Source organism: Bos taurus, chromosome 17 (genome assembly GCF_002263795.3).
Source record: "Bos taurus isolate L1 Dominette 01449 registration number 42190680 breed Hereford chromosome 17, ARS-UCD2.0, whole genome shotgun sequence".
In the NCBI taxonomy this organism is placed as follows: Eukaryota; Metazoa; Chordata; class Mammalia; order Artiodactyla; family Bovidae; genus Bos; species Bos taurus.
In genome coordinates, this window is record NC_037344.1 from 12,764,547 (window position 1) to 12,791,062 (window position 26,516).

Consider the following 26,516-nt stretch of genomic DNA (forward strand, 5'->3'; position numbering starts at 1 on the left):
TCAGAAGACCTATTTTAGTCTTCTTTTGTGAACTGTCTGCTTGTACCTTTTGCTCACTTTTGGTCTTTCCATTTTTCATTAAAATAAGTAAATCATATAAATATATAGGCAAATATATCTTATCCATATTATAGATATTATATATTATCTATATAAGATATAATAACATCTTATATAAGATACATTATCTATATATAAAATATTGTATCTTATCTATATATCTTATATATATTAGAGATATCAGCCCATGATATATTATGTTCCAAATAGCTTATCACAGTCTGTCACTTTGCCTCTTGACTTTGCTTATGTGCAAGTTTATTTTTTGGTAGTCAAATTTTTTTTTAGTTGCATGTGGATTTTGAGTCATAGAGTCTTCTTCTACACCCAGGTTGTAAGGAGGAATTCATCCAAGCATTCTTCCAATGCATGTAAGGTATCATATTTTATTTAAATCTCTGATTCATCTGGAGTTCAGTTTATTTATACCATAAGGAGTAGATCTAATTTTATCTTTCCAAATGGCTAGCCAGCTGCCCCAAGACCATTTATTAAAAAGCCCACCTCTGTCCTAGTGGTCAGAGATGCCACCTTTCTCATAAGCTTCCACGTATGTTAGGGTCTATTTTTCAGATGTTCCATCCCATTCCATTCTAGTCCATTGCCCTGTGTCACTCTGGTTTAATTATAGAGACTTTATGTGTGCATGCATGCTCAGTCGTGTTCAATGCTATGCGACCCCCCCAGACTGTAGCCTGCGAGGCTCCTCTATCCATGGGATTTTACAGGCAGGAGTACTGGAATGGGTTGCCATCTCCTCTTCCAAGGGATCTTCCCAACCCAGGGATTGAACCCGCGTCTCTTGCATCACCTGCACTGCAGGCGGATTCTTAACCACTGAGCCCCCTGGGAAGCCCCGTAGGGACTTTATAGTGTATGCTAATATCTGTAGGGCTAGTCCCCTCTCACAGTCCACTTCACAGTTTTACTCACATGCTTACTTTTTCATATGAACTTTGATGGTCACCTTGTCGACCTCCAGAAAAAAAAGATTACTGATCCTTTTACTGGGATCACATTGTATTTAAACGTTAACTTAGTAAGAATTAATATCTTATAATGTTAAAATATTTTATTCAAGAACTGGGAAGGTCAAGTCTACTTTTGCATCTTTCAGGATCGTTCCATAGCTACTATCTGTACTAGTTTGCGAGGCCTGCCCATAACAAAGTACCACAGACCGTGGGGCTTAAATCACAGAAATTTATTTACTCAAAGTTCTGGTGGCTGGAAGTCCAAGAGTAAGGTGTTTGTCAAGTTGGTTTCTTCTGAAGCCTGTCTTCTTGACTTGCAGATGGCCACTTGCTGTGGTTCTTCCATATTACTTCCCTGGTATCTCTCCTTATGTATCTCCCCATCTCCTCTTCTTATAAGGATACCAATTGGTTTTGAGTCCAGCCCAACAGCCTCATTTTAACTTTTTAAAGGCCCTATTTCCACATACAGTCACATTCTTAGGTACTTCTGACTGAGGCTTCAACAGATACATTTTGCAGGGGACAGAATTTAACCTATAACACTGTATTAGGATTTAAACATTTCTCGTTAAGTTTATTAAGTATTTTATCTTTTCTGTTGCTATTTTAAATGGAGTTTTCACATTTACCTTATACCTTTCACTTTCACTTATACCTTCTATCTGGTAATTATTTATATATTAGTTATTGATGTTTCTATTTTCTATGTTACTGCCTGAATTCCCTTGTTGTCTCAGCTATTTTTATCATTGACTCACTGTAGAGTTAGTTCTCCAGCAAATGATCGTGTCTCCCACAGCTAATTTTACTTCTTCCTTTCAAATTATTTTCCTGTGCCTAACTGAACTGATCAGTAGTGCCAATACTACGTTCAAAAGTAATGGAAATGGGCTTCTTTGGTGGCCCAGTGGTAAAGAATCCGCCTGCCAATGCAGAAGACACAGGTTCAAGCCCTGATCTAGAAGGATTCCCCATGCTGCAGAGCAACCATGCCCATGTGTCACAAGTACTGAAGCCCGTGAGCCCTAGAGCCTGAGCCCCGCAACAAAAGCGGTCACGGCCATGAGAAGCTTGGGCACCGCGACTGGAGAGCGGCTGGGTGTGGCTGTGTTAAAAAGCTCTACTTATACAAACAGCTAGCAGATTTGACTTGGCCTGTGGGCAGTTTTCCAATCTCTGGCTGCTTGATTACTTAGGTTTTTCCCATATAACCTGTCATATATTTAGACTGGTGTATTAAAGTTCCTATTATTGGGTGTGTTTCTGTTTGTTTTTCCTGCCATACTGTACTTTATACAGGAGGTTGCTGTGATATTTGGTGCATATATGTTCACTTTAACACATCATTGACCATATGTATCACTAAGTTTTACAGCTTAAGATCGATCCAGCATTCATTATACAACTTATGATTGTCATAATCATTCACATTTCACTGTTAGGTCTTTGTCCCAATCCTGTGTATATGATAAACGCAAGTTTATTACCATAAAATCTTAAAAAATGACACATCACAAAATTTCTCATTTCTGAAAGAGCCCCTGAAGAAATCCACCTTGTTGACTATCGAGTAAAATGAAAGAACATGTTCTAGAGGAAATAATGCCCAGAAGATGAAAAGAAAAATGCTGCGAAAAAGTGGAGTCTGCTCTTCTAAGGGAAAGTGCAGTGATCATGGTATATTTGTAAGAGACATTCTGTTCTTCTCCACGGAGATGTCAACTATATTGCTATCACACTCCAGTGAAGTATTAGAATGCTTTAGTGAGACATACAAAGTTTCAAATAAACACATTATGTGCAAAAAAAGTTGTTATTTACTCAAATGAGGGTGTTTCAATATTCACTTACAAAACAATCACCCACCCTGTTAGTTTCTGCAAAAACGCCCCAGTCAATAACGTGCTGAAGTGTCTCCCTGGGTCAGTGCCTTCTGGTCTTCTGAATTCTATTTTGTGTAATATCAGAATCACAATCCTCCACTTGTTGTTTACAGGTGCCTGATATATCTTTACCAATTCCTTGATTTTTAGCTTTTTAATCACTTTTTCTTGGGGGGGAGAGATGGTCTCTTGAAAACAGCATAAAGTTTTGCTTTCTGAACCAACTTAAAAATCTCTTAATTTTAATAGGTGATTAAGCCTATTTATGTTTATTGATAAGACTCATGCTTGGTATCAAATCTGTCATGTTATTTTTTGTTATTTATTTATTATATTTACTGTACTTCTCTATGTGGTGTAATTATTTGTCTTCTGTGTTTTTTAAAAAGGAAACTCTAAACATAGTTCTATATTGCTGTAATATGATGATTTTTCTATTTGTATCTTTTAATGTCTTCCACTTTTTCCTTACTTAACCTTACTTAATTAATAATTATTTAAGCCTGGAACCATGCTGAGCACCTTATCACACCCTGCAAATAAGAAAGCTGGAGGGATAACTTACCTAAGGTCCCAGAGAAAGGGTAGAGAGTTGGGATTCAAACAAAGGCAACGGGCACTCTCAACCCGAGGTTCTGCTGTCTTGATGACCAACTTTCCAAGAATGTTAAATTCTGTCTGATATAGTCGGTTTAAGGGATGTTTAAGGGATAAGTGAGTAGAATAAATTCTAGAAGTGTTTCTGGACAAATTAAGGTCACGCAACTGACAGGAGAAAACTCCAGTCTAGTCAAATAAGTTCAATTATGAAACACTTCTAACTCCTTGATGATGCTAATAGGTGAATCACTATCAAATCTGATTCGTATAGCTTGAAGATTATAAATAAAGTATCTGTATATTTTGGCTTGCCTGGGACAGTCCCAGCCTGTAGTTGTTTTCTGATGGAATTATTAATAGGTGACCCAATGTCACTCCCAAAAGGGCTTCCCAGGTGGCGCTGGTGGTAAAGAACCCACCTGTCAATGCAGGAAACAGGAAACCCGCGTTCAATCCCTGGGTGGGGAAATGGCAACCCACTCCAGTATTCTTGCTGGAGAATCCCCATGGACAGAGGAGCCTGGCAGGCTACAGTCCATGGGGGTGCAAAGAGTCGGACACGACTGAAGCAACTTTCACTCTCAAAAGTGTTCTGGTTTGGACAGAAAATCTTATGGTCATCCAAACTATTAATAACTGATTACATTTAGGAATGGTATGGGGGTCTGAAACAGCTGCTAGACCTGGAATGAAGTATTAATGTGAAAGAGAAGGAATGGGGGGAAGCGAGCTAGGCAGGGTTATGTCCACACACACAAGCTGCTCTAAAACAAGGCCCAGGCGCCTCGCCTGGGCTGACTCCTGAAGGACAAGGAGACGCATGCTCTGTCCCAGAGTCTACCCAACCCCCAGTTCCTCTTCCTTTCATTTCAGCAATATTTCAATATGAAGCTATGTTTGCTACTGGGGGAAGAGAAAATAAAAAATACTCAGGCCAATGATCTACGTGTAAACAAACCTCTATGAAATACTTATTTCCTGGGTGAGAGGCTGATGAGCCAGGCGAGAGGAGTGAGATGTGCAAACTCTACAAGAGACTCAGGCCAGAAACTGGAAGGGAGAGAGGGTGAGGAGTATCCTCCTCTTAGTATTTCTTTCCATGTTTCAGTCTGTTTCTAGTTTAGGGAAAAGAGAAACAGGGGAGCACTGATTCTTCTGGGAACCCTTTTCCTCGGCACACTGATGAAACTACTCCTACCTGGCAACTTGAGAGAATGACTTACGTTTGCAGCTTCCCTTTAAGGACTGTTCCTACTGGTTCATTTGAATTGTGAGAATCTCCTCTAAAAGAGGGACCCAATGTTTAAACACTTTCTTTACACCCATAAATTTCTTTTTGAATTGAATCATTTAAAATTCCGAATGTGTTGTATCATCCTTGTATTTTAGGAGTCCTAATGGACGGAGGAGCCTGGTAGGCTGCAGTCCGTGGGGTCACGAAGAGTCAGACACGACTGAGCGACTTTACTCTCACTTTTCACTTTCATGCATTGGAGAGGGAAATGGCAACCCACTCCAGCGTTCTTGCCTGAAGAATCCCAGGGACGGCGGAGCCTGGTGGGCTGCCGTCTATGGGGTCGCACAGAGTCGGACACAACTGAAGTGATTTAGCAGCAGCAGCAGCAGCAGCAGCAACCCTGGAGAATCCTATGGACAGAGGAGCCTGGTGGGCTACAGTCCACGGGGTCACAAAGAGTCAGACACGACTGAGTGACTTAACTTTCAACTTTTCAACCTTGGTTAAAATAAACAAAAAACTTGAGCTGTTTTCACACTATCTCTTCAGGTGGATTCTAGTTTGGGGGGTGAGGGGGAAGGCTCCTAGATAATTTCACGACACCTCCCTCCACCTACTCAAAAACTCCTAGTAACTGCGTATGTATCTTTTCCTAATCGCTCGTGAGGAAAAAAGTCAAATTTCTGCCTTTTGAAGTATTTATGCATCTATTTCAGTTGGGGCTTCCCTAGTAGCAGGAGATGTGGGTTCAATCCCTGGGTCAGGAAGATCCCCTGGAGAAAGAAATGGAAACCCACTCCAGTATTCTTGCCTGGGAAATCCCCATGGACAGAGAAGCCAGGTGGGCTACAGTCCATGGGGTTGCAAGAGCCGGATACAACGTAGCAACTAAACCCACGGCCACCATTCAGTTAAAAAAAGAAATAAAATCCCTTTTCTAGTCAATAGGGAAACCAAACTAAGAAAGGCTCAGGATGTATTTTTGTTTCCGGAACCGAGTTTAAGCAGCCATTGGTATTCTGCCACTGGACTCAGCTTTTCTGCATTACCAGGGCACAGGGAAAAGGAATGAAAAAGAAGCAAGAAACAGCTAACCCGGAGACGGGGGCTGGGCTGTGCAAAGTATTCTTGTATACCCTCCAGATCGGTGAACGTTTTTCAGATTTTGAAATTCTATCACTAAGTCATCTGCATAAAGCAGTCTTGTAACCAGATGAAGGCAGATGAGGCTACGATATGCCAAATGTTCATGGACAAAAATTTTTTTTTCACACACACGAGAGTTCTGGTAACAAAGCTGCCAGGCTGTTGCCTCTGTCCACACAGACATGATGGCAAATAAGCTGGCTGCGACCCAGCAGTACATAACACTCTTTAGTTCTGAAGACGTGGAAAAGGAGTTTAGGGTACAGTGGAGATGCCCAAGTTCTAGCCTGATGATGATAATTATTAGTTTTGTGACTGAGAAAGTCAGTTAATTTCCCAGGGTCTCAATTTTCCTCACTCTGCAGAGCAAGGGGTCTGACGGCCCTTCTAGCCCTGAAGTGGGCAAGTCTGCTGCTGCTGCTGTGCTTATCTGGAGCATCATGGTGCCCAAGTGCCAGACCACACCTCGCTCAGGACAGTCAGTGAGGTCACCCGAGAGCAGGATGGTGGTCCAGGGCTAATGGGAGCTTAGGTCCCTGCGATCGGGTCCCGCGGCCTCAATTCTCATCTGAAAATTGGTGGGGGGTGGTGAGGAGAGAGAGGGTAGTCAACCTGCCAGAGCAGCTGTGCCCAGTATCATAACTGTACCAAGCAGATGTCCCTCGATTCGGTGTGTGTTCGTGACCTCCTAAATAGAAACATTTCCAGAAGAGAGTGGTGGAGAGGGTAAAACTACTTAAAAGTTAATAGTATATGCAATTATGAAATAAAATTCCTGACCTCAGGATATGAGGTCTACACTGGAGAAAAGATTCTCAGGACACTTAATTGAGGTTAAATTTTAACGCAAATAGAACCCCAAGTCCCTGAACGGGGGCACTTTATCTTGTGTGCTTACTGGTAGTGACGAGGCAGAAGGCAGGGTGTGAAGCAACATTAGCTAATGTTCACTGGGCACTCCATATACACTCAGAGAACCCCGGGGCCAGGCTTGGGGGGACATGGCAGATGCTGACATCAGTGGGATAGTCACTGCCCCTGCCCACCCGGAGTTTATAACAGATCCCGAATTCTCATGGCAGACGCAGAAGCAGGCTCAGCCCAGCTCTGTGACAACGTCTGAGGTCACACAGCTGCTAAGTGGAGGGCCAGGGTTTGAATCAAGGTCTACTCATAATAACCACCAGACGACTGTACTCAGTACTGTAAGACTGGAAAGAGATTGTGTATTTAACATACTCTTTTCATTCTTCTGCTTAGTGTTTGGAGGGAACACCTTTTTAAAAGTTAAGATGATTTTTGTCTAAAGATAGCAACTTTACAGTATTTGCTTCCTTGGTGGCTCAGATGGTAAAACGTCTGCCTGCAATGCGCGAGACCCAGGTTCGATCCCTGGGTTGGGAAGATCCCCTGGAGAAGGAAATGGCAACCTACTCCAGTACCCTTGCCTGGAAAATCCCACGGATGGAGGAGCCTGGTAGGCTACAGTTCATACGGTCACAAAGAGTCAGACACCACTCAGCGACTTCACTTCCTTTCACTTTGTAGTATTTACTTTTGAGGAATATATCAATTACTCTTTTTTTTATTAATTTATTTTAATTGGAGGCTAACTGCTTTACAATATTATGCTGGTTTTTGCCCTACACTGACTTGAATCAGCTATGGGTGTACATGTGTCCCCCCGTCCCAAACCCCCCTCCCACCTCTCTCCTCATCCCATCCCTCAGGGTTGTCCCAGTGCGTCAGCCTTGAGTGCCCTGTTTCATACACCAAAGTTGGACTGGTGATCTATTTCACACATGGTAATATACATGTTTCAATGCTATTCTCTCAAATCATCCCACCCTCAGCTTCTCCCACAGAGTCCAAAAGTCTGTTCTTTATATCTATGTCTCTTTTGCTGTCTTGCACATAGGGTCATCATTACCATCTTTCTAAATTCCATATATATGCATTAATAAACTGTATTGGTGTTTTTCTTTCTGACTTACTTCACTCTGTATAAGAGGCTCCAGTTTCATCTACCTCATTAGAACTGACTCACTCTTGAGTACATATACATGAACAGAAGATGAACATGTGAACAAAACTTAAATATAAACAAAGAAATGAACTGTATTCAACAAAAGTATCTGTGAAAAAAGGTTAAATTTACTTAACACATTATTGACCAGACACGTATTAGTGCCACAGGAGTTAAGTTTCTGCAAAAATTCCCCAGTCGATAATGTGTTTAAAAGGGCCTAAATTGAAATCAACTTCTGAGAACCCAACTTCCTAAGTAATAGGGGATTCCCTCTTTCCAAATACCAAAGGGGATCCCCTTGAAACACATCTGCAAGATTATGTGCCCACAGGATGTCCTCTAAGACTCCATGACCTACTGCAGATACAGGCTCCAACCTACCCTTTGGGATAACTCTCTCACCCTGCTCCTTACCCAGCACCCCAAGCTTCCAGCAGTTTCCATCTGCTGGTTTCATACTCCTGTACTTTCACTCACTTGATATACTCCCAAATCTCAGGTTCAGAGTCGTTTCCTTTAGGGTATCTTTCCTATTCTTTCTACCCACCCCCAGAAGAAACGAATTTCTCTTTCCTTTGTGCCCCACTGCGGCTTAGACTATCATGCCATCAGCAACATTTTACTGCTAATTTGACTTTACCTCACTCAGACCCCCAGCCCCTTCGGGAGAGAATTGAGCTTTTTTTCTTCTGTATCGTCCAGCGCCTGGTATATAATAGGTCCCTAATAAAATTTTTTTTCAATTAATTTATGTTTGTGAACTATATTACTATTTTTGGATTAGTTATTATAAGCTGACTAATATAGACCTTGCTCGAAGCACAGTCCTCAATTAGGAAGCCAGTGTTTCGAGGAAGATTCCTCTACCTCACCCCCACACAACAGATACGACCTTCTGGGGTTTGGGTGAACGCAGCCTGGGTGGGGAAGGTGAGGGGTTACCGTATTTATTGGCAACGCAGCCCCATGCTTCCTGTCCTGTCTCCGTCTCTAGCTGTGGAACTTGGACTTCAATTTTCTCACCTTGTTAGATGTCTAAGCAGCATCCCTCCCACCTCTAAAACTTGATACAGCATCAGCCTCAATTCTCGGGTATGTAGATTAAGTTAGAATGATACAGAGAAGACCAGCATGGCTTTATACTAAGCTGACAAGAAAATTCAGTGTCCAGGTTTTTTGGTCAGAAGGCTTAGAGCCACAGAAAAGGCAATGGCTTCAGATCAAGAAGCCCAGGGTCCTGGCGGGGTGAATTCAGGCGCAGGAGCCTCGGTTTCCCTCCAGGGCTAGAGACCCCGTTCTGGGAGGCCGAACGTGGCCGGCTCTTTCCAGCTCCGCTTCCATCCTTATTCCAGGTTCCTTTCCTCTGCCCAATATTTATTTGCTTAACTCCCACAGAAGGAAGGTGCTATGTTATCAAAGACTTCATAGCTTGTTAGAGATAAAAAAAAAAAGTCAGGGTGTCAGCTTAAAATATCAGGAGAGGAAAAGGTCCTTCATAAGGTTCACAGGAAGTTTAAAGAGTTAGAAGCAAGCTTTAGCTTTGGACTTCTGGATGGAAGTCTTGTTCAATTACTTCGGAGCCAATTGATGGGGAATTCACTCTTTACACCTCATTTCTTACTAGTAAAATGGGAACATTAGTACTTCTCACAGGTTTCTTTGTATTTAAACATGTATATTGTGCTGACTTATGTCAAGTACTGTATCAAATGTTAACTAATCTATGCTGGGAAAGATTGAGGGCAAGAGGAGAAGGGGGAGGTGGAGGATGAGATGGTTGGATGGCATCACTGACTCAATGGACATGAGTCTGAGCAAACTCCGGGAGATAGTGAAGGACAGGGAAGCCTGGAGTGCCACAGTCCATGGGGTCACAAAGAGTCGGACACAATTTAGCGACTGAAGAACAGTAACAATCCTCATAACAACGCTGACCTAGGGTGAATACTGAGGTAGAGACTACCTAACTTGCCCATGAATATACAACCAGGCAGGAGTGGAGACAGGTAGTCTCTTGATGTTGCTCAGGTCAGTTTTAACAAGTTCCTGGGCTCTGGTCAGCCCTGGCCTAGTGGGCCTAAGCATCTATCGGCTGCTATTGATATGGAAATGGTCATTCCCCAGGTGTCACAGCAGGCAGTCATTTGTAATTGCAGCAGCATGCAATCAGTTCTTATTCTGAGATCAAATTTGATTGTTAAATATATTCCAGGAAACAGACACTTGTTATCTAATGATGAAGACTGACTGATGGGAAATAAATACCAATAAAACCTCCAGAAACATCTGAAGCACAGGTGTAGACTCTCAGTTTACCATTTTTTGTTTAGTCACTCAGTCGTGTCTGACTCTTTTTGATCCCATGGACTGCAGCATGCCAGGCTTCCCTGTCCTTCACCATCTCCCAGAGCTTACTCAAACTCACGTCCATGAGTCGGTGATGCCATCCAACCATCTCATTCTCTGTCGTCCCCTTCTCCTCCTGCCTTCAATCTTTCCCAGCATCAGGGTCTTCTCCAGTGAATCAGCTCTTCCCATCAGGTGGCCAAAGTATTTGAGCTTCAGTATCAGTTCTTCTAATGAATATTCAGGGTTGATTTCCTTTAGAACTGACTGATTTGATCTATCAATCCCAAACTCAAGCAGCTGGTGCACATATTTTGGATTAAATCCTCTGCCACTGAAAATTTTGGATACCTTTCTCCTTTGTCAAAGAAAGAAAACTGGCTGAGTGTGGGGAATGACTCCTTTAGGGAAGCAGCAGTGTGCTGAGTGGCAGCATGGACTTTGTGGTTAGACTTCAACTACAAAGTTGAAGTTTGAATGCCGCCTCGCCCCTTAAAGCCACGTGACACAACAGCAGCTCAGAGGCCCAGCTGCTTGGCATCTCTCTGCACCTCTTACAGCTGAGGTCAGGAGGAAATGAGCATGCACGTGAGTCCATGAGCATGGTGCTTGGCACATAAAAAGCAGCTGTTTTAATTTTTATTGCTACTGTTATTAATACCATAAATATTGCCCCTGGAATAACACAGATCTGAACTGCACAGATCCACAATCATGGAATACCTCCCCCCCTTCTCCGCAAAGGCTTCCCTGGTGGCTCAGACGGTAAAGCGTCTGCCTGCAATGCGGGAGACATGGGTTCGATTCCTGGGTTGGGAAGATCCCCTGGAGAAGGAAATGGCAATCCACTCCAGCACTCTTGCCTGGAAAATCCCATGGACGGAAGAGCCTGATAGGCTACAGTCCATGGGGTCGAGAAGAGTCGGACACGACTGAGCGACTTCATTTTACTTCAAATATGTACTACATGATCTTCAGGTGGTTGAATCCCATATTGCAAAACCGTGTACATGGAGGCCTGACTTTAAATTCATACATGGATTTTCCACAGTGTGGAGGGCTCTAAACTCCGAGTTGTTCATTAATCAACTGTACTATAGTTTTCTGAAGATGTGTTTGGTGAAAAACGTAACATTACGAATTTTGTTCTTCTTCTGAAGAAGATGTGCACAGAAGTTATGCTCTTTGTATCACTGTTTCAGCCACATTTAACGTTCCCAGAGTGCAGAAAGCCTGTTCACGTGCATGATTTAATCCTCAGCATGACCTTGGAAGGTAGATATTATCACTCCCCATTTCACAGGTTAGCAAACACAAGCTCAAAGAGGAGAAGGAACCAGCCCAAGGTCAAAATTACCAAGTGCCAAATTTTAGTCCAAGCCTTCTGACCCGAGTTTCTACCCCACCACGTTTTAACCTTACAACTACAGAGAAGTATCTCCTTTAACAGTTCCCATTTGTCCTGAATTTCCTAGAGAACTCCACATCTACCAGTCAGCGTTCTCCTGTCAGCAACAGCCCTCCTCTCTCATTTATTGTTGTTTAGTCACTGAGTCGTGTCCGACTCTTTGTAACCCCAGGGACTGTAGCCTGCCAGGCTCCTCTGTCCGTGAGATTTCCCAGGCAAGAATACTGGAGTAGGTTGCCCTTTCCTCCTCTAGGGGATCTTCCTGACCCAGAGAGCGAAACTGCGTCTGCTGCATCTCCTGCATTGGCAGGCGGATTCTTCACCACTGAGCCACCTGGGAAGCCCTCTCCCTCATTCATTATTAGCTTGGATCCCTGTTTTTTTCCTCCAGTGGCTGATAATTCATTTTTGACCTTAATTATCTTGTTGGTTGTACTATCTGCTTTAGCCAGGAACAGCCAATTCAAGCTGACCCGAGTCCTTAGGACATGTTCCCATCGGTCTTCTCTTTGAAAAATAATTCATTTTAACATCAGCTGTTCTTTTTCCTATTGAAAAGCTGTAGTTAGATGTTTCAAAAGCACTTGCCCACAACTCTTTCCTAACTTGACCACTGTACCTAAATACCTGTCCAGAAACCAACACAACACTGTAAAGCAATTTTCCTACAATTAAAAAAAAGTGTTTTTAATGTTTTCTTTAAACAAACAAACAAAAAACCTGTCCAATACAGCACCATACCCTGGAGACATTTTTTACATGCTTGAAGAAACAACACCATTACAGAAAAAATACTGCTGAGTCTGCTACAGAGCTAGCTAGATGGAATTATAGGGAAACATACAGGAAAAAACACACAAGGCAATTAATTTCACTCTGTTGTCATATGTATGTTTACCTTCAGTTTACAGAAAGCCGACCAAATAATACTCAAGAGTCACAGTCTCTCCTTTTGCCTTTTCCTGACTGAAGATCCCACCCAGGCAAGTGGGCAGTTGGTCAGGTGATGTGTGACCATGTGAGCCATACCCTTAACTCAGATAAGAAACAGCTGCTTTGTGAGAGAGAGCAGGGACCTGAGAACAGCAGCATCTCAGAGAGCTGCTTTGGAAATGACATCATGATGTAGTAGGATGTAAACCTCATCTTGCATTGTGAGGTCTGCTAAATGGATTCCAGAGCATAAAAACAAGCATTTAAAGAATGGGTGGGGGTAGAGGTCAGAACTTACGTGGTGGAAAGACTGTGCTTCCAATGCAAGGAATGGGTTTGAGGGCTTCTCAGGTGGTGCTAGTGGTAAAAATCCCACCTGCCAATGCAGGAGACATAAGAGACGGGGGTTTGATCCCTGGGTTGGGCAGATTCCTTGGAGGAAGGAGTGGCAACCCACTCCAGTATTCTTGCCTGGAGAATCCCATGGACACAGGAGCCTGGCGGACTACAGTCCATAGGGCTGCAAAGGGTTGGACATGACGGAAGCGACTTAGCATGCACACAGGGAACTAAGATCCTACATGCCCACTGGTGAGGTCAAAAATAAATAAATAATTTTTAAAAAAACTTTTAATTAAAAAAAAAAAGGCTACTCCTCACATAGCTAATAAAGCAAAGCTAAAAAAAAAAAGAAAAGAAAAATAAAGAAATAACCAGGGGAGAAAAATGCCAAACAGTCCGTTGTGGATCTAAATCTCTGTTTAAACAAAGTCTCTGGTTCCAGATTTCTTCCTTTCTCAGAGAGGCTAACATTACTTCTAGTTATACAACCCATGTGGCCCGTACCAGTGTCATGACGAGCAGACTGAATGGAATGTTCAAGGGCAGGCTTCGGTGCTGAAGCTCACGACAATGAAGAAGCTCAGTTGAGGGCACTGGTAATTAGGAAGGTGAAATGGGTTTAACGGACAGTTTCAGGCCCTTAACACAGCTTCACCCACAGGGGAGAACTGCTGTCGACGTCCTGAGTGCCTAGACCAGACTAAATGCAGGGGAAGCGAGTCTGCAGCCTTTCAAACCAGTCCCGAGACCAGCATCTAACAGTGCCACGCTAGCAAATTAACAAAATTTGTTTTTTAGTTCTCCTTTTCTCCAGGCCCTCTTGAGATTTTTAACACAGTAGTCAGGGTAGCCTCCAGCTGCCAGAAGTCCCTCAGCCCTGCTCTGTAAACCTCCACTCTTTCCTTCCCTATCTCCTCCCCAAACAAATCTCGTTTTTCCAAATATCAGGGCTGAGGTCTGACGATTTGGCTAACTCAGGATTGTCAGGCATGATGCTGGGCCATTTGAGAAATCACTGCATTTGAGAGTAGAAAAAGACAAAGAGATGGGACAGTTTCAGGAGAAAGAAATGTCCAGTCTTTTCTTTGAAGCTTTGAACATCTAATACCAAGGAGGCTGAAAGTAAAACCAAGGGAATCAGCCTGAGATCATTACAAAAGCCAACCTTCCCCCTCATTTCTCTCACTTTTCAAGGGTCCATCAAGAGCCTAAGGCGCTACAGCAACCGAGGGCAAGTCACCTGCAGCGTGCCCACCACAACCACACAGAACACTCCCAGGCCCACAAGAAATTGCTGTTTGAGGAGGAGCCACACGTGGGGATCAAAAGCCCCAACACACTACTCACAGGTCTCAACGTCAGTTCACCCCAAGCTAGTCTTGGAAGTTATGAGCTAGGCTTTTCCTTTTGATTGAAAACGTTACTACCTCACAACTGCAATCAGGGAACTACTTTATTACAACTGTTTCTCTGTGGTTTTCAAAATTGCTTTTCCATCAGCCTTGGTTCTTTGAGAGTGTGCTTGGTTTTTCATAGCTGCTGGCTGGCTAGTTTCCTACAGCCTTATGAACTGTAGGAGCAACAGTGCAACGGCGATGAACCTTAAGTGAATCCAAAAGGTCTGAATGTATCTCCTCTAGCCCACCTAATTGTTGCAGAGACAGAAAAGGAATGAAGTAGAGGATAATGGCCAGGAAAACCAAAGTATGAGCAAGATGCTTTGTATAATCTGTGGATCACAGTCTTAAAATTTCAAGTTGGGAAAGATCTGGCAATAAAAAAACTCTACCCAGAAACAAGTCACATAATAATTATCTAGATATCTGCTTCAACTTATGTAATTTATGTACTTTTATATTTTATATACAAATAATACATAGTAACTGCTAATGCTTACCATGAGTTCATCCATTCATAAATAACACAAAGCCAGCGCCCCAAATTACGCACTAAGAACAGCTGCTCAAGAAAAGAAGAAAAGAGCAAAATAATAAACTTCATATTTTGTCTTGGATTTAAGATAAAGGAATCCACTAAGAGATCTGGGTATAAAGTCCTACACACGATTACATTACTTCATCCGTTTCTAATAAAACTGCAGATGACAGTGATGAAATTATCAGACACAAGCCATATGCCAATGATAATATAGGGGAAAAAAGTTTGCCATCTAAAGTCCATGTCCACTTGGCTGTGACTTGAGCTTGGATGGAAGCAGTAGTAGCGAAATGCTTTTGCGAAACAAAACTTCCACACGGATGGGAGAATAGAGCCCTGAGAATAGAGACTAGATGGAAAAGGAACTGCAAAGTCTGAGGACACCGTTCTTGCCTCAAGGATCCCCTCCAGCAGGAAGTCTCTGCAAACTGCCTCAGTGGCTCTCACCCACCATCCACCCTCAGGCACAAATGCTCTACAACCTTTAACGCACTTTTCCTTCATCTCAGGGTCATACACATCTCTCTCCCACACCCAAAGTAGGAGCAAAGCATCCAGCCTAGGACTGCACACACACAGTAACTCTGCACGGCAGCACATCTGTATCACAGCCACCCCTGGAACACACATGTGTTGATTTTCCTTAGTCTTGACCTTCCTTATGAAGTTTTTTTCCCCCTAGCCTACTTTATTAGTAATACTCTCTACTGTACTATAAGTCTCCTCGTAAACTGATTTAAATCCTTTGTACAATGAAATATACACAGACACACGTTAATACACATATATCTGAACCACCACGCAGACTGGAACACAATGTCCGACGCATTAGAGTCAGGTGAGCTGAGCTCTATGGCCACCCTCAGGCTTGTAAGAGTTGGTTGTGTCCCCCATACACACTTGCATCATTCAATTTAGCACACTGTGCTGTACGCACGTGCCTGTCTTTCCTGTGTGTGTGTGTGTTTTAATCGCTCAGTCGTCTCTGACTCTTTGCAGCCCACGGACTGTAGCCTTCCAGGCTTCTCTGCCCATGGGATTCTCTAGGCAAGAATACTGGAGTGGGTTGCCATTCTCTTCTCCGGGGACCCAGGGATTGAACCTGGCTCTCCTGCACTGCTGGCAGATTCTTTACGGTCTTTCTGGGGCAGACTCAGTTCCTGGGGAGTTGTACATGAATTGTAGATGTTTGAGTGAAAAGAAATTTCCTTTCTTTTTTTTTCACAAGGACCATTTTAAAAGTCTTTATTGAATTAGTTACAATATTGCTTCTATTTGAGTTTTTTTTTTTTTTTTTCATGGGGTGTTGATGGTTAATTTTGTGTGTTACTTTGAGCTAAAGGATGATCAGAGAACTGGTGAAACAGTACTTCTTGCTGTGTCTTTGAGGCTGTCTCCAGAGGACAGAAGCATTTGAAATGACAGACAGAGTAAGGAAGACCACCCTTGCCAAATGTGAGTGGGCTGCACCCAAATGCTGATTGCCAGCAAAAAGCCTGGAGCACCTGTCTTCTCCTGCCCTCGGATACTAGTGCTCCTGGTTCCCAGGCTGCTGCACTAAAACTGGGATTTCACTAAGCGCCTGCCTGGCTCCTCAGCTTGCAGACAGTGGACTGTGGGACTTCTTGGCCTCCATGCTCATGTGAGCCAACGTCCATAATAAATCTATAACAGATATTAGACTTCTTTTTAAACCTTTAAAAATCTATTTGGAGGGGGGCATGCCATGCAGCTTGTGGGATCTTAGGTTCCCCAACCAGGGATTGAACCCAGGCCCTCATCACAAAGTACTGAATCCTAACCACTGGACCACCAGGGAAGCACCAATAGTAGACTTATTAGTAGGATAATTAATAAACTTTTAAATTTAATAGGATCTTATAAATACATAGGATCTATATCTATCCTGTTGGTTCTGATTCTCTGGAGAACACTGACTATAATGCACAGGTCATAAAGCTTTAATTTTTATAGTTGATATTATTGATAGTTAATCCCAAATCTTCACAACTGCTTCTAACTGCTTCTGCTTCTAACTGCTGTATCTTGGTATCTGGCTTACAGCTTCAGTTACCAGACTCCTAGATATCCACATCACTCAGATAAACTTGGAGGAAGAGTCAATACTTCCCCCCCACCCTTCCCCATCCTCCAGATGGATATACTAATACAAGACTGTAAAAAAGGCACTTTAATTACATAGAGGTTTTTGTCATCATTGGCTCAAGAAAAATCACATTAAGAACATGAAGAAATGCATTAAAATTTTTGATTCTATTTTTGAATATTAATTTTATTAACTCTTGAGCCTTCAGTATACATCTTTTTAATATTCTGTGTGACAAAATGAAAGTACTCGCAGAGCACCTCTGCTGCCTGCCAGACACAACCATTTGTCTTGAGGAGGGGCGCTCAGGTGACTCATTCAAGACTAGCTGCTGCTTTCAGGGATCACCGTGTTTAGATTCAGATAATGGCAGGTTCACATGCAGCTGTGAGAAGTAACAGAGAACTCCTGTCTACCCTGTACCCAGTACCCTCCAATGGTAACAGCCTGCAAAACTAGAACAGGATCAGTCACGACACTGACATAGACACAGCCAAGACACAGAACCCTTCCATCCACCCAAGGGCGCCTTCCATCCACCCAAGGGCGCCTCCCCCAGCTGCCTCTTACAGCCACGCCCACTCCCCTCAGATCCCAGTAACCACCCATGATGCACTGTCCATTTCTAAGATTTTAAGGCAAAATTTACGGAGCTAGGAACTACCGGTGACTGAGGCAGCCAAAGGGGCAAACGTTGCAGTCAGTGAACAGATGAAGAAGATTTTAGGTGAATTCTGAAGAGGATTTTAGGTGAATTTTAAACGGCTGGGAGCTATGATGCTGAAAATGAAAGAAGCACCAACCAGGAAGCGAACACCAGGGTGTTACTTGAGAGATCCAAATCAAAATTGAAATGTCAGAATTTCAAGCTCAGATTCGATATGGCCTTTGAAGTTCAAAGTACAGAAGATAATTCTCAGGAATCACATGAAAAACATTAAAAAAAGAAAAAAAAAATGACAGGAAATCTCCACGAAGGCATTTTAATGGCGGCAGATAGCAACGGAATGGCTTTTCACTTCACAGCGAGACGACTGACTTCATCACGTCAGCATTTTCTTTGGTCAAGAAAAAGAAGACCGCCATTTAACCCAACCACTAATAAGTAGCCTGGACTCCAAAGACTACCGAAGGTCCAAGTAAACAGCCGCCTGTTACATCATCAGCAGGGTCAGAGTCTTCAGAAGCCGCAAGAACTTCCTCTTTCCTATAACTGTCCACACACTTGCAGACAAGTCTTATTGCTTTCTATCAATACTTTTCCCAAAGATGCATGTTTCATTAATGGCCAAGTTACTCTGGACCTTGGTGCTAGCTCTGGTAAGTACTTACAAAAAAAGAACAAAAGAAATTAGTTGCTCAGCTGTGTCCAACTCTTTGTGACACCATGGACTGCTAGCCCACCAGGCTCCTCTGGCCATGGGATTCTCCTGGCAAGAATACTGGAGTGGGTTGCCATGCTCTCCTCCAGGGGATCTCCCCAAACCCAGGGAATGAACCTGGGTATCCTGCATTGCAGACAGATTCTTTACCATCTGAACCACCAGGAAAGCCCCAAAGGTTCTTGCGTCTCACACCCTATTCCATTGTTTTTTTTTTTTAATTTATTTATTATTGAAGGATAATTGCGTTACAGAATTTTGCTGTTTTCTGTCAAACCACAAAATAAATCAGCCACAGGTAAATCCCATTGTTAACTGTGATGAATACAAGTGTTCCTATAACTTTTGGTTTCTTCCCCAGACCACTACAATTTTTAGACTCTTTTGTGTCTAAAAAAAATCAAAACAAATGGCATAGGTTAAAGAAAAACAGCAGTTACTTAAATCCATTAAAATTCTTTTTGGCCAAAGAAACAGAGATAGTAAAAGATACCCAAAAGAACAATTAGAAAATGTCTATGGGTCAAATAACAAAGCATTCCTTTCTCCCCGTCTACTCTCCCACCCCCCTAAAGACTCACTGTATCAGGATTCTAATCTTTATAAATATCAGCAGGAAGGGACATTCTAGAGCAAGCAAGTCAATTTTATACCCGTAACAAAATGCAACTTTCTAAATAAAGAGGGATTTCAAACTCTTAACTCATTAGCATCTCTTTTCAATAAGAGACCTCATCTTGTCAACTGGACTTGATGACTTGCCTGGAAACCAGTGGTTCTCACACTTTAAGCCTGAATCAGGATAACCTGGAGAGCCTGTCCAAACACAGACTGCTGGCCCCATCCCCAGAGTTTGATTCAGTAGGTCTGTGCAAGGATCTAAAAATATGCATTTCAACCAAGTTCCCAGGTGATGCCAATGCTGCTAGTCTGGGGACCACACACTTTGAAACACCTCTGCTCTAAACCTTCCAGACACTTGCAGTTTCTCCTGGGTTTTCCTCCTGGGGTCTCAACAGGGGCCTTGGCAGAAAACAACAAATTTGGGAGACCTGATTAACTTATGCTTCAACTGCTGAACTGCTCTTTGAAATACTGTATCTGAAGTAAAACAGTTCAGAGGTAAAAAGAAGGTTTAAAGGAATGCAGTGCTGAGCTGTGCCTCTGCAGCTTAGAACTCGGCCTTGTTTCCCAGTTTGCAGAAACAGCCAGGAGTGTGCCCTGCCGCATGCCTGTGTAACTGGGAGTGTGTGGGGCTGAGGCCCCCCCGTACTTTGATTTAGTGGGGCTTTTCCCCCACAAAGTGCAGGGATTGCTTCATGGTGGTCTCTGAAAAAGTCCATTTGTTCTCAATCCTCTTCACAGTATGAAAAACATAAGGAAAATCCTGACATGTTCAAATTCACCAGATCTTGGCCTTGTAGTTTTGAGAACTGGTCTACATGTGGCTCCCCAGATTCTTGGCTAAAGGGGAGGGGAGGATGAAGTGATATCCATAAAGTGTCAAAATGCCTTATTTTAGCTGGTTTTCCAACTCCTACCTGTCAAGTCTTTTACATGTAAATTATTCAGTTCAGTCGCTCAGTTGTGTCCGACTCTGCGACCCCACGAACCGCAGCACGCCAGGCCTCCCTGTCCATCACCAACTCCCAGAGTCCACCCAAACCCATGTCCATTGAGTCGGTGATGCCATCCAACCATCTCATCCTCTGTCATCCCCTTAATCTTTCCCAGCATCACGGTCTTTAAATTATTAAGAGTAACAAAATCATTTCCGTATTAACTTTTAATATGTTTTAACATCCATCTAATGTCAGATAGTAATGGCAATGAAATGAAACAAAAGGGAAGATAATGGTCAGAGGGTACAAACAAACCAAAAACTCATCTGTCAAAAAAGAAAAAAATGGCCCAACAGAGAAATTAAAAATAGTGTTTGCCTTTAACATCAGACATGTACTGAATTGTGCTCACTATTAAAAGGAAAGATGTTAATTACACACGTGGTTCCTGCCATCTTGGAGCCTGATTTACTATCCTGCAAGAAGACCAAGGAGAGGGAGAGGAAATGAGGCACGTAGGAGGAGTGCATTCAAGTGTCCCCACGTGACTCAACCACACGAAGCGTGTGTGCTCAGTCACACTCAGCTCTTTGTGACCCCATGGACTGTGGCCCCCTAGGATCCTCTGTCCATGGGATTCTCTAGGCAAGAAGAATACTAGAGCCAGTTGCCATTTCCTTCTCCACAGGGTCTTCCCAACACAGGGACCAAACCTGTGTTTCTTGCATCTCCTGCATTGACAGGCAGGTTCTTTATCACTTACGTCACCAAGGAAGTACATGAAAGAATCAAGGTGGGAGAAGAAGCTGGCAAGGTAGGCGAGGACCAGAACACAAAGCTGTGTGTAAAGGAATGGGAAGCAGGAAGATGGCTAGAGCATGCATCCCAAAGAACACTCTCTGTAGTGCACTAGTCCCCCTGCAGGGGGCACCAGTCGGGAGGCAACTGCTGCTGCACAGGATGAAATGTCATAGGATCGAGGGAGAGGTCTGGAGAAAAATGATCCACAATGTTTTCTCAATACAGTTCTCAGTTGTCTGACACAAAGGTCACTTAATTTATAGGGACCTCAGTTTCGCCGTTTGTAAAGTGGGATTAGAATCTTCCCTCTGTACCTCTTAAAGTTACTATGGGAATCAAAAAGCCATGTACCTGAATGACCCCTGTTGTATATATTATACATTAAAATTTACATCATGGTGGATATAACAAGCAGTAAAAGAATGTCTATATTACAACAAGGAGAATTCATCAAGATTGTTGGAAAAAATCAAATACAGTTCTAGCCATGAACACTGTAACAAAATGTAACTTTTAAAAGGATACAATAAAACCTGGTCATCTAGAAATACTGATAAATCTAAGAAAAGATGTGCAAGAACTTTCAAGGAGAAAACTTAAAAATCTAAATAAATTTAGAAAAATATTGTGCTCAAGAGCACAACTATGTCAATCCTTCCCCAAATGAAATCAATGAAATTCAAATAAAACCTCCTGAGGATTTTTCACAGGCCTTGACAAAGTAACCCTAAAGTATGTAATACAGAAATCACAAAACCATGATGTTGAATGAATACAGCAAGTTGTAGAAGGATACTCTAATATCACTGTATGATATCTTTAAATATACAAAATAACAGTACATCCTGTCAAGGATTCATACATATAAAACAACAGTAAAAAGCATGCCTGGGAATGATGTTCATCAAATCTAACCATCAAATTCAGAACAGTAGTTACTGGAGGCAACTGGGTGGTGGATACAAAGATGTTTATTATTCCCTTTTTAAATGGCATAAATATTCCATAAGAAACCAGAAAGCTTTTTATTTGACAACCAGGTTATTATGGGATATAGCATAGTTCCCAAATACCAATCCAATAGCCCCTATCAACGCTATCTGGAGTACATGTTAAACATGGGTCAAAAAAAAAAAAACCAAACACGGATCACTGGGCTCTGCCAGAATAAGAATTTCTGGGAGAGAGCCACATGAATCTAACACACAGCCTCATTTGGGAACACCTGGTAACCATCAGCTATTAATAACTAATCCATCAACAAATTTGATTCCAATCTGACGCTGAGATATTTAAGTGCCTGAGATTGCCTAATCATTTTCCAGCTGATGCCACTGTCTAGAATGCGGACTCTAATTTAAGTCAAAACCAAGTAAATGTTAAAAGTATATCTTTTATTATGCTTCCTCCACCCCCTCCAAGGTCACACATGTAAAAACCAGGAGTATCTCATATAAAGTAATAGTATCAAATGATTCCACAGCAGAACATAATTCCTTCATATCCTCCACAGGGAGTATGCCATAGCAAAATTCTACTGGAGATGATAAAAAGTGCTATTTTTAAGGATAAAGTGATATAAGTCACTGGCAACCACCCTCAAGTATGTAGACAGCAACATCATGCTTCTTTCCCGATTTTCTTCCCTTGCAATAAAAATCATAGCTAACTCTGTCTCGAGAAATGCACAGAACCAAAGGGAAACAAAAAATAAATTCAGCAAAAAAACAATTTATGAAAAGGTAGATGCATTAATGCCTCCATGACAGTTTTCACAGCCCTGCTCCTAAGAAATAAAGTTAACTAGAGACTATGCCGTTAGAACGTACGACCCTTTCAAGGACTGACTGACACGACTTTCCCCCTAATACTTAGAAATTACAACAACGACAAAAAAAACATGGAAAGGGACGATTTCGAGAAACAACACAAATCTGCTAAATGCGTCCACAGGAAAGGACTCACTCACCGGGGCTTTCTACTCGCTTATAGTGGTAGGGGTTGATGCACACCTCCTTCTGCTTGGAGCCGAAGGGAAACTCGCAGCATTCCAATGGTTTCAGTTCATGGTGGCTCTGAAGGTCGGGCCAGCGCCACACGCGGCAGTAGATGACGTGAGGCAGCCCCTTCCGGTGGGAGACCTGCAGTCTGCCGTCCAGGGAGCGGGGGATGGTGACGCAGTTGCTGGGCTGGCCCGGGCAGCTCAAGGCTTTTTCCAGTTCCTCCATGGCACCCTTCTTTTTCTTCAGTTTTTTCACCAAAGCATCAACGGCCTTCTCTGCCCATTTTTCTTCCTCGTCACCCTGTTTCCAGCCAAGAAGTCTCTTCACAGCTGGACTTGTGAAGGAAAATAAACTTGTCACATTCATGATGGCGCTACGCACGCTCCTTGTGGAGGGAGAAATATAGACGTCCCCAATGTGAAAGGACAGTGAAAGAGGCTTCACTTTATCTACATAAGATTCTCCTTAGCTTCTTTGTGCGGAGGTCCTGAAAAGTAGAAATGACCATTCCTGGTGTTTCCAAAAGGAACCCAAAGCGAGCACCTAGAAAAGAAAAAAGGGGAAAAGGTGTTTAAAATCATCTGTACCATAAAATCACAATTTATTAAACAATTGCCATGGGCCAGGTATTTTTTTAAGTGATTTTATGTATTAGTGTCCTATGGAATGAATTATGCACCCCCCACCCCCAAACTCATATTGAAGTCTCAGTGTGACTGTATTTGGAGATGGAACCTGGAGCCTTTAAGGAAGTAATTAAGGTCAAATGTGGTCATGAAGGTGGGGTCCTAACATGAGAGGATTAGTGGCCTCATAAGAAGAAGGGAGAGATTTCTCTCCTGCCCTATGTGTGCACCCACTGAGGAAAGGCCACCTGCAGACACAGAGAGAAGGCCACTGCCTACAAGCCTGGATGATAGCTCTCATCAGAAACCACACTATCTGGACCCTTCATCTTGGACTTCACAGACTCCAGAACTGTAAGAAATACATTTCTATTGTTTAAGCCACTCCATCAGTGGTATCTTGTTATGGCAGCAGACTAGCACAGTATTTAACCCTTTAAATAATTATTTCAACTAGGTAATACAATCATTGCGATTTTATAGATGAATAAACTGAGATGCAATTTAAAAAAAAGTATGCTACTCTTTATATGAGTTATGAGGTAGAAGCAATATTCCCCTTAGTGCAAAAAAAATTCAAGTTCTCAACAGATACTGTGATATTCTATATTTATAGTCACTCATGGGCTCTAAAATATTTATTTCAAAGTACACCTCAATCAACAAAAACTAAAAGCAACAAGACAAAGTAAAACTGTAACAGCCTTAACATCTGTTTTTCTTTTGCTCAAGTATCTCATGCTAAAAGAAAAGGTAGTTCATTCTATTTATACTAGATAAATGTAGCAACATTTTAGGGTCTTTATTCAGTAAATAAGTCTATGCCTTTGGACTATCAGGCAATTAAGGTAGGAAATTCATTCCCTGCTTTTTCAAATATGCTTTTTATTGACATGAAATGAATGAAGCACATGAGCACGTACTGTACTAAATACTTTAGTCAAGTTGTTTCATTTAAACCTTCCAGTTACTCTTCACTAGATAAAAATGCAAATGGCGAAAAAGATTAAAGATAACTTTGCACCAACTCCAGCTAAGATTGAGTAGCAGGTATCCAATCAACCTCCTCCCCAAACAACTATAAAAGGTGAATAAAATACAAATGAATAAATAGAGGTGGGGGGGGGAAGCCCAACTTTTTAAAGGCATCAATGAGCAATCAAAGTACTCAGGACACGAGGGGCCACATATGGAAAGATGTGAAAAGTGATGAAGTGATAAGCTGAACATTCTTCACTGCTTTTCTTCTCAAGGCATTTGCCAAAGCTACGTTGTAAGAAGCCAAGTAGAAAGAAGCTAAAAGACCAAGCAGAGATTTCAGGAGTCTCATAGTGTTGAGGAGAGCCCCCCTCCAAAAAAAAAAAACAGAGTTGAGGGCTTGCCAAGAAGGAGAAATTCTGGTAAACATGCCAGGTTTTCCGCTGAGACCCTTGGAGAGGTATGCCCTAGTGCAAGGGCTAAACTGAAATGGACAGTGTTTAGAAACACAGCCTAGGATCATCTTAGTACTAGACTAGATCAAGATGAAAGAAAATGAGGAGAGAAAAACTGTGAGAGAGGACATATGCATATTGAAAGTTACTGGCCAAAGGCTTTCCAAAACTGGCAACAGACATCTAGCCACAGATTCATGAAGCCTTATAAGTCCCAAGAAGGAGAAATAGAAAGAAATCCACAAGTTTTAATGTGTCATATTATGGTATAATTGCTGAAAACCTACAACAAAAATCTTTAAAAAGACACAATACTTTCAAATGAGTACAATAAGCATGACAGCTGACATTTCAACGGGAACAATGAAAACAAAACTACAGTAAAATGGTATCTTTAGCATGCCGAATGCAATAAATAGCTGGTAACTCAGAACGCTACACTTAGTGGGGAAAAAATCATTCAAAAATGATTGTGAAATAAAAGTGCTTTACAACAAACAAAATCTGAAATAACTGGCTTCCAGGAGGAATTCTCAAGCACAAGGGAAAAGCAAGAAATTGCGGGAAAGAACGAAGAGTTCCATAAGGGTACTGACTTTACAAAACAATTAGAGGAACATCTTGTGGTGTTTAAAATACAGAATTAAAATGCATAACAAAAAAGCAGAAGGGATCCATGAATTTAGAGTTCTAAGGTCCTTATACTACTCAGGCAATGCTAAAACATTAAACTATTATTACTGATATAAATTATGAATTCCTATCATAATAAAGCAACCACTGAAAGAATAATTTAAAAGCAATAAAAAGGTAATAGAGGAATTAAAAATATGGAATTCTATTTAAAGATATGATTAACCAAAAAAACCTCAGAACAAAAAGGAGTACATAATAGGTGGGTCAAATAGAAAACAGTAAGATTCAGATATAATCTTCAACGTCTCAAGAATTAATTACAAATCAAGAGACTAAATGAGCCAAATGAAAATATATAGTGTACTTACAAGAGACACATATCAAATACAAGGGCAGAGAAAAGTTGAAAGAAAAAGAATGGAAAGAACTGTACTGTGCATATTCTAAACAAAAAAGTTCACAGAGCTATCAAATCAGACAAAAGAGACTTCAAAGAAAGAAGTATCACCAAGGATAAAAGAGGGACATTTCATAATGTTAAAAGAGGTGCTCTACCATGAATATATCACAATCCTAATTTTTTAATCCAAGCAGTAACGGTTTCAAAATACATAAAATAGAAACTGACATAGTTAAAATGACAAACAGTCTTGGTGGGAGATCAACATAGTAAATGACAAAACAAGCCAATGAAAATTGACAGATATAGGAGGTTGTATGTTTAAAAACTTGACTCAATTCATGTATGCACCCAGCAACTGCACCACACATAGCACTTTAAAAAACACATGACCATATAATGGGCCGTTACGCAAATCTCAACAAATATCAAAGGGATAAAACTATACAGAATATGCTCTTTGATCATCATACAACTAAGAATAAATGCCCAAATACTGTTATTGAAAAGAATTACACTTCTTTGACCTGTGAGTCACAGAAGAAAATATAGGGGAAATTAGAAAGTATTTTAAATGGGATGATTATAAAAATCTGACACATCAAACTTGTAGGATGTGGCTCAATCCATGCTTAGAGGGAAGTTTATAATCTTAAGTGCATATATT

At 41.8% G+C, this 26,516-nt stretch overlaps 1 protein-coding gene across 6 annotated transcripts in view; it reads right to left on the reverse strand.

Annotated features, from left to right (window-relative positions):
* Nucleotides 1-26,516, reverse strand: part of SMAD1 (SMAD family member 1) — an 82,339-nt gene that overhangs the window by 23,747 nt on the left and 32,076 nt on the right. For all 6 annotated transcript variants that reach the window (XM_005217509.4, XM_024977406.2, XM_059876133.1 and 3 more), the window contains 1 exon segment: nucleotides 22,721-23,297. In XM_005217509.4, coding sequence (XP_005217566.1) covers nucleotides 22,721-23,120 — 400 coding nt within the window. In that variant the 5' untranslated portion in view covers nucleotides 23,121-23,297.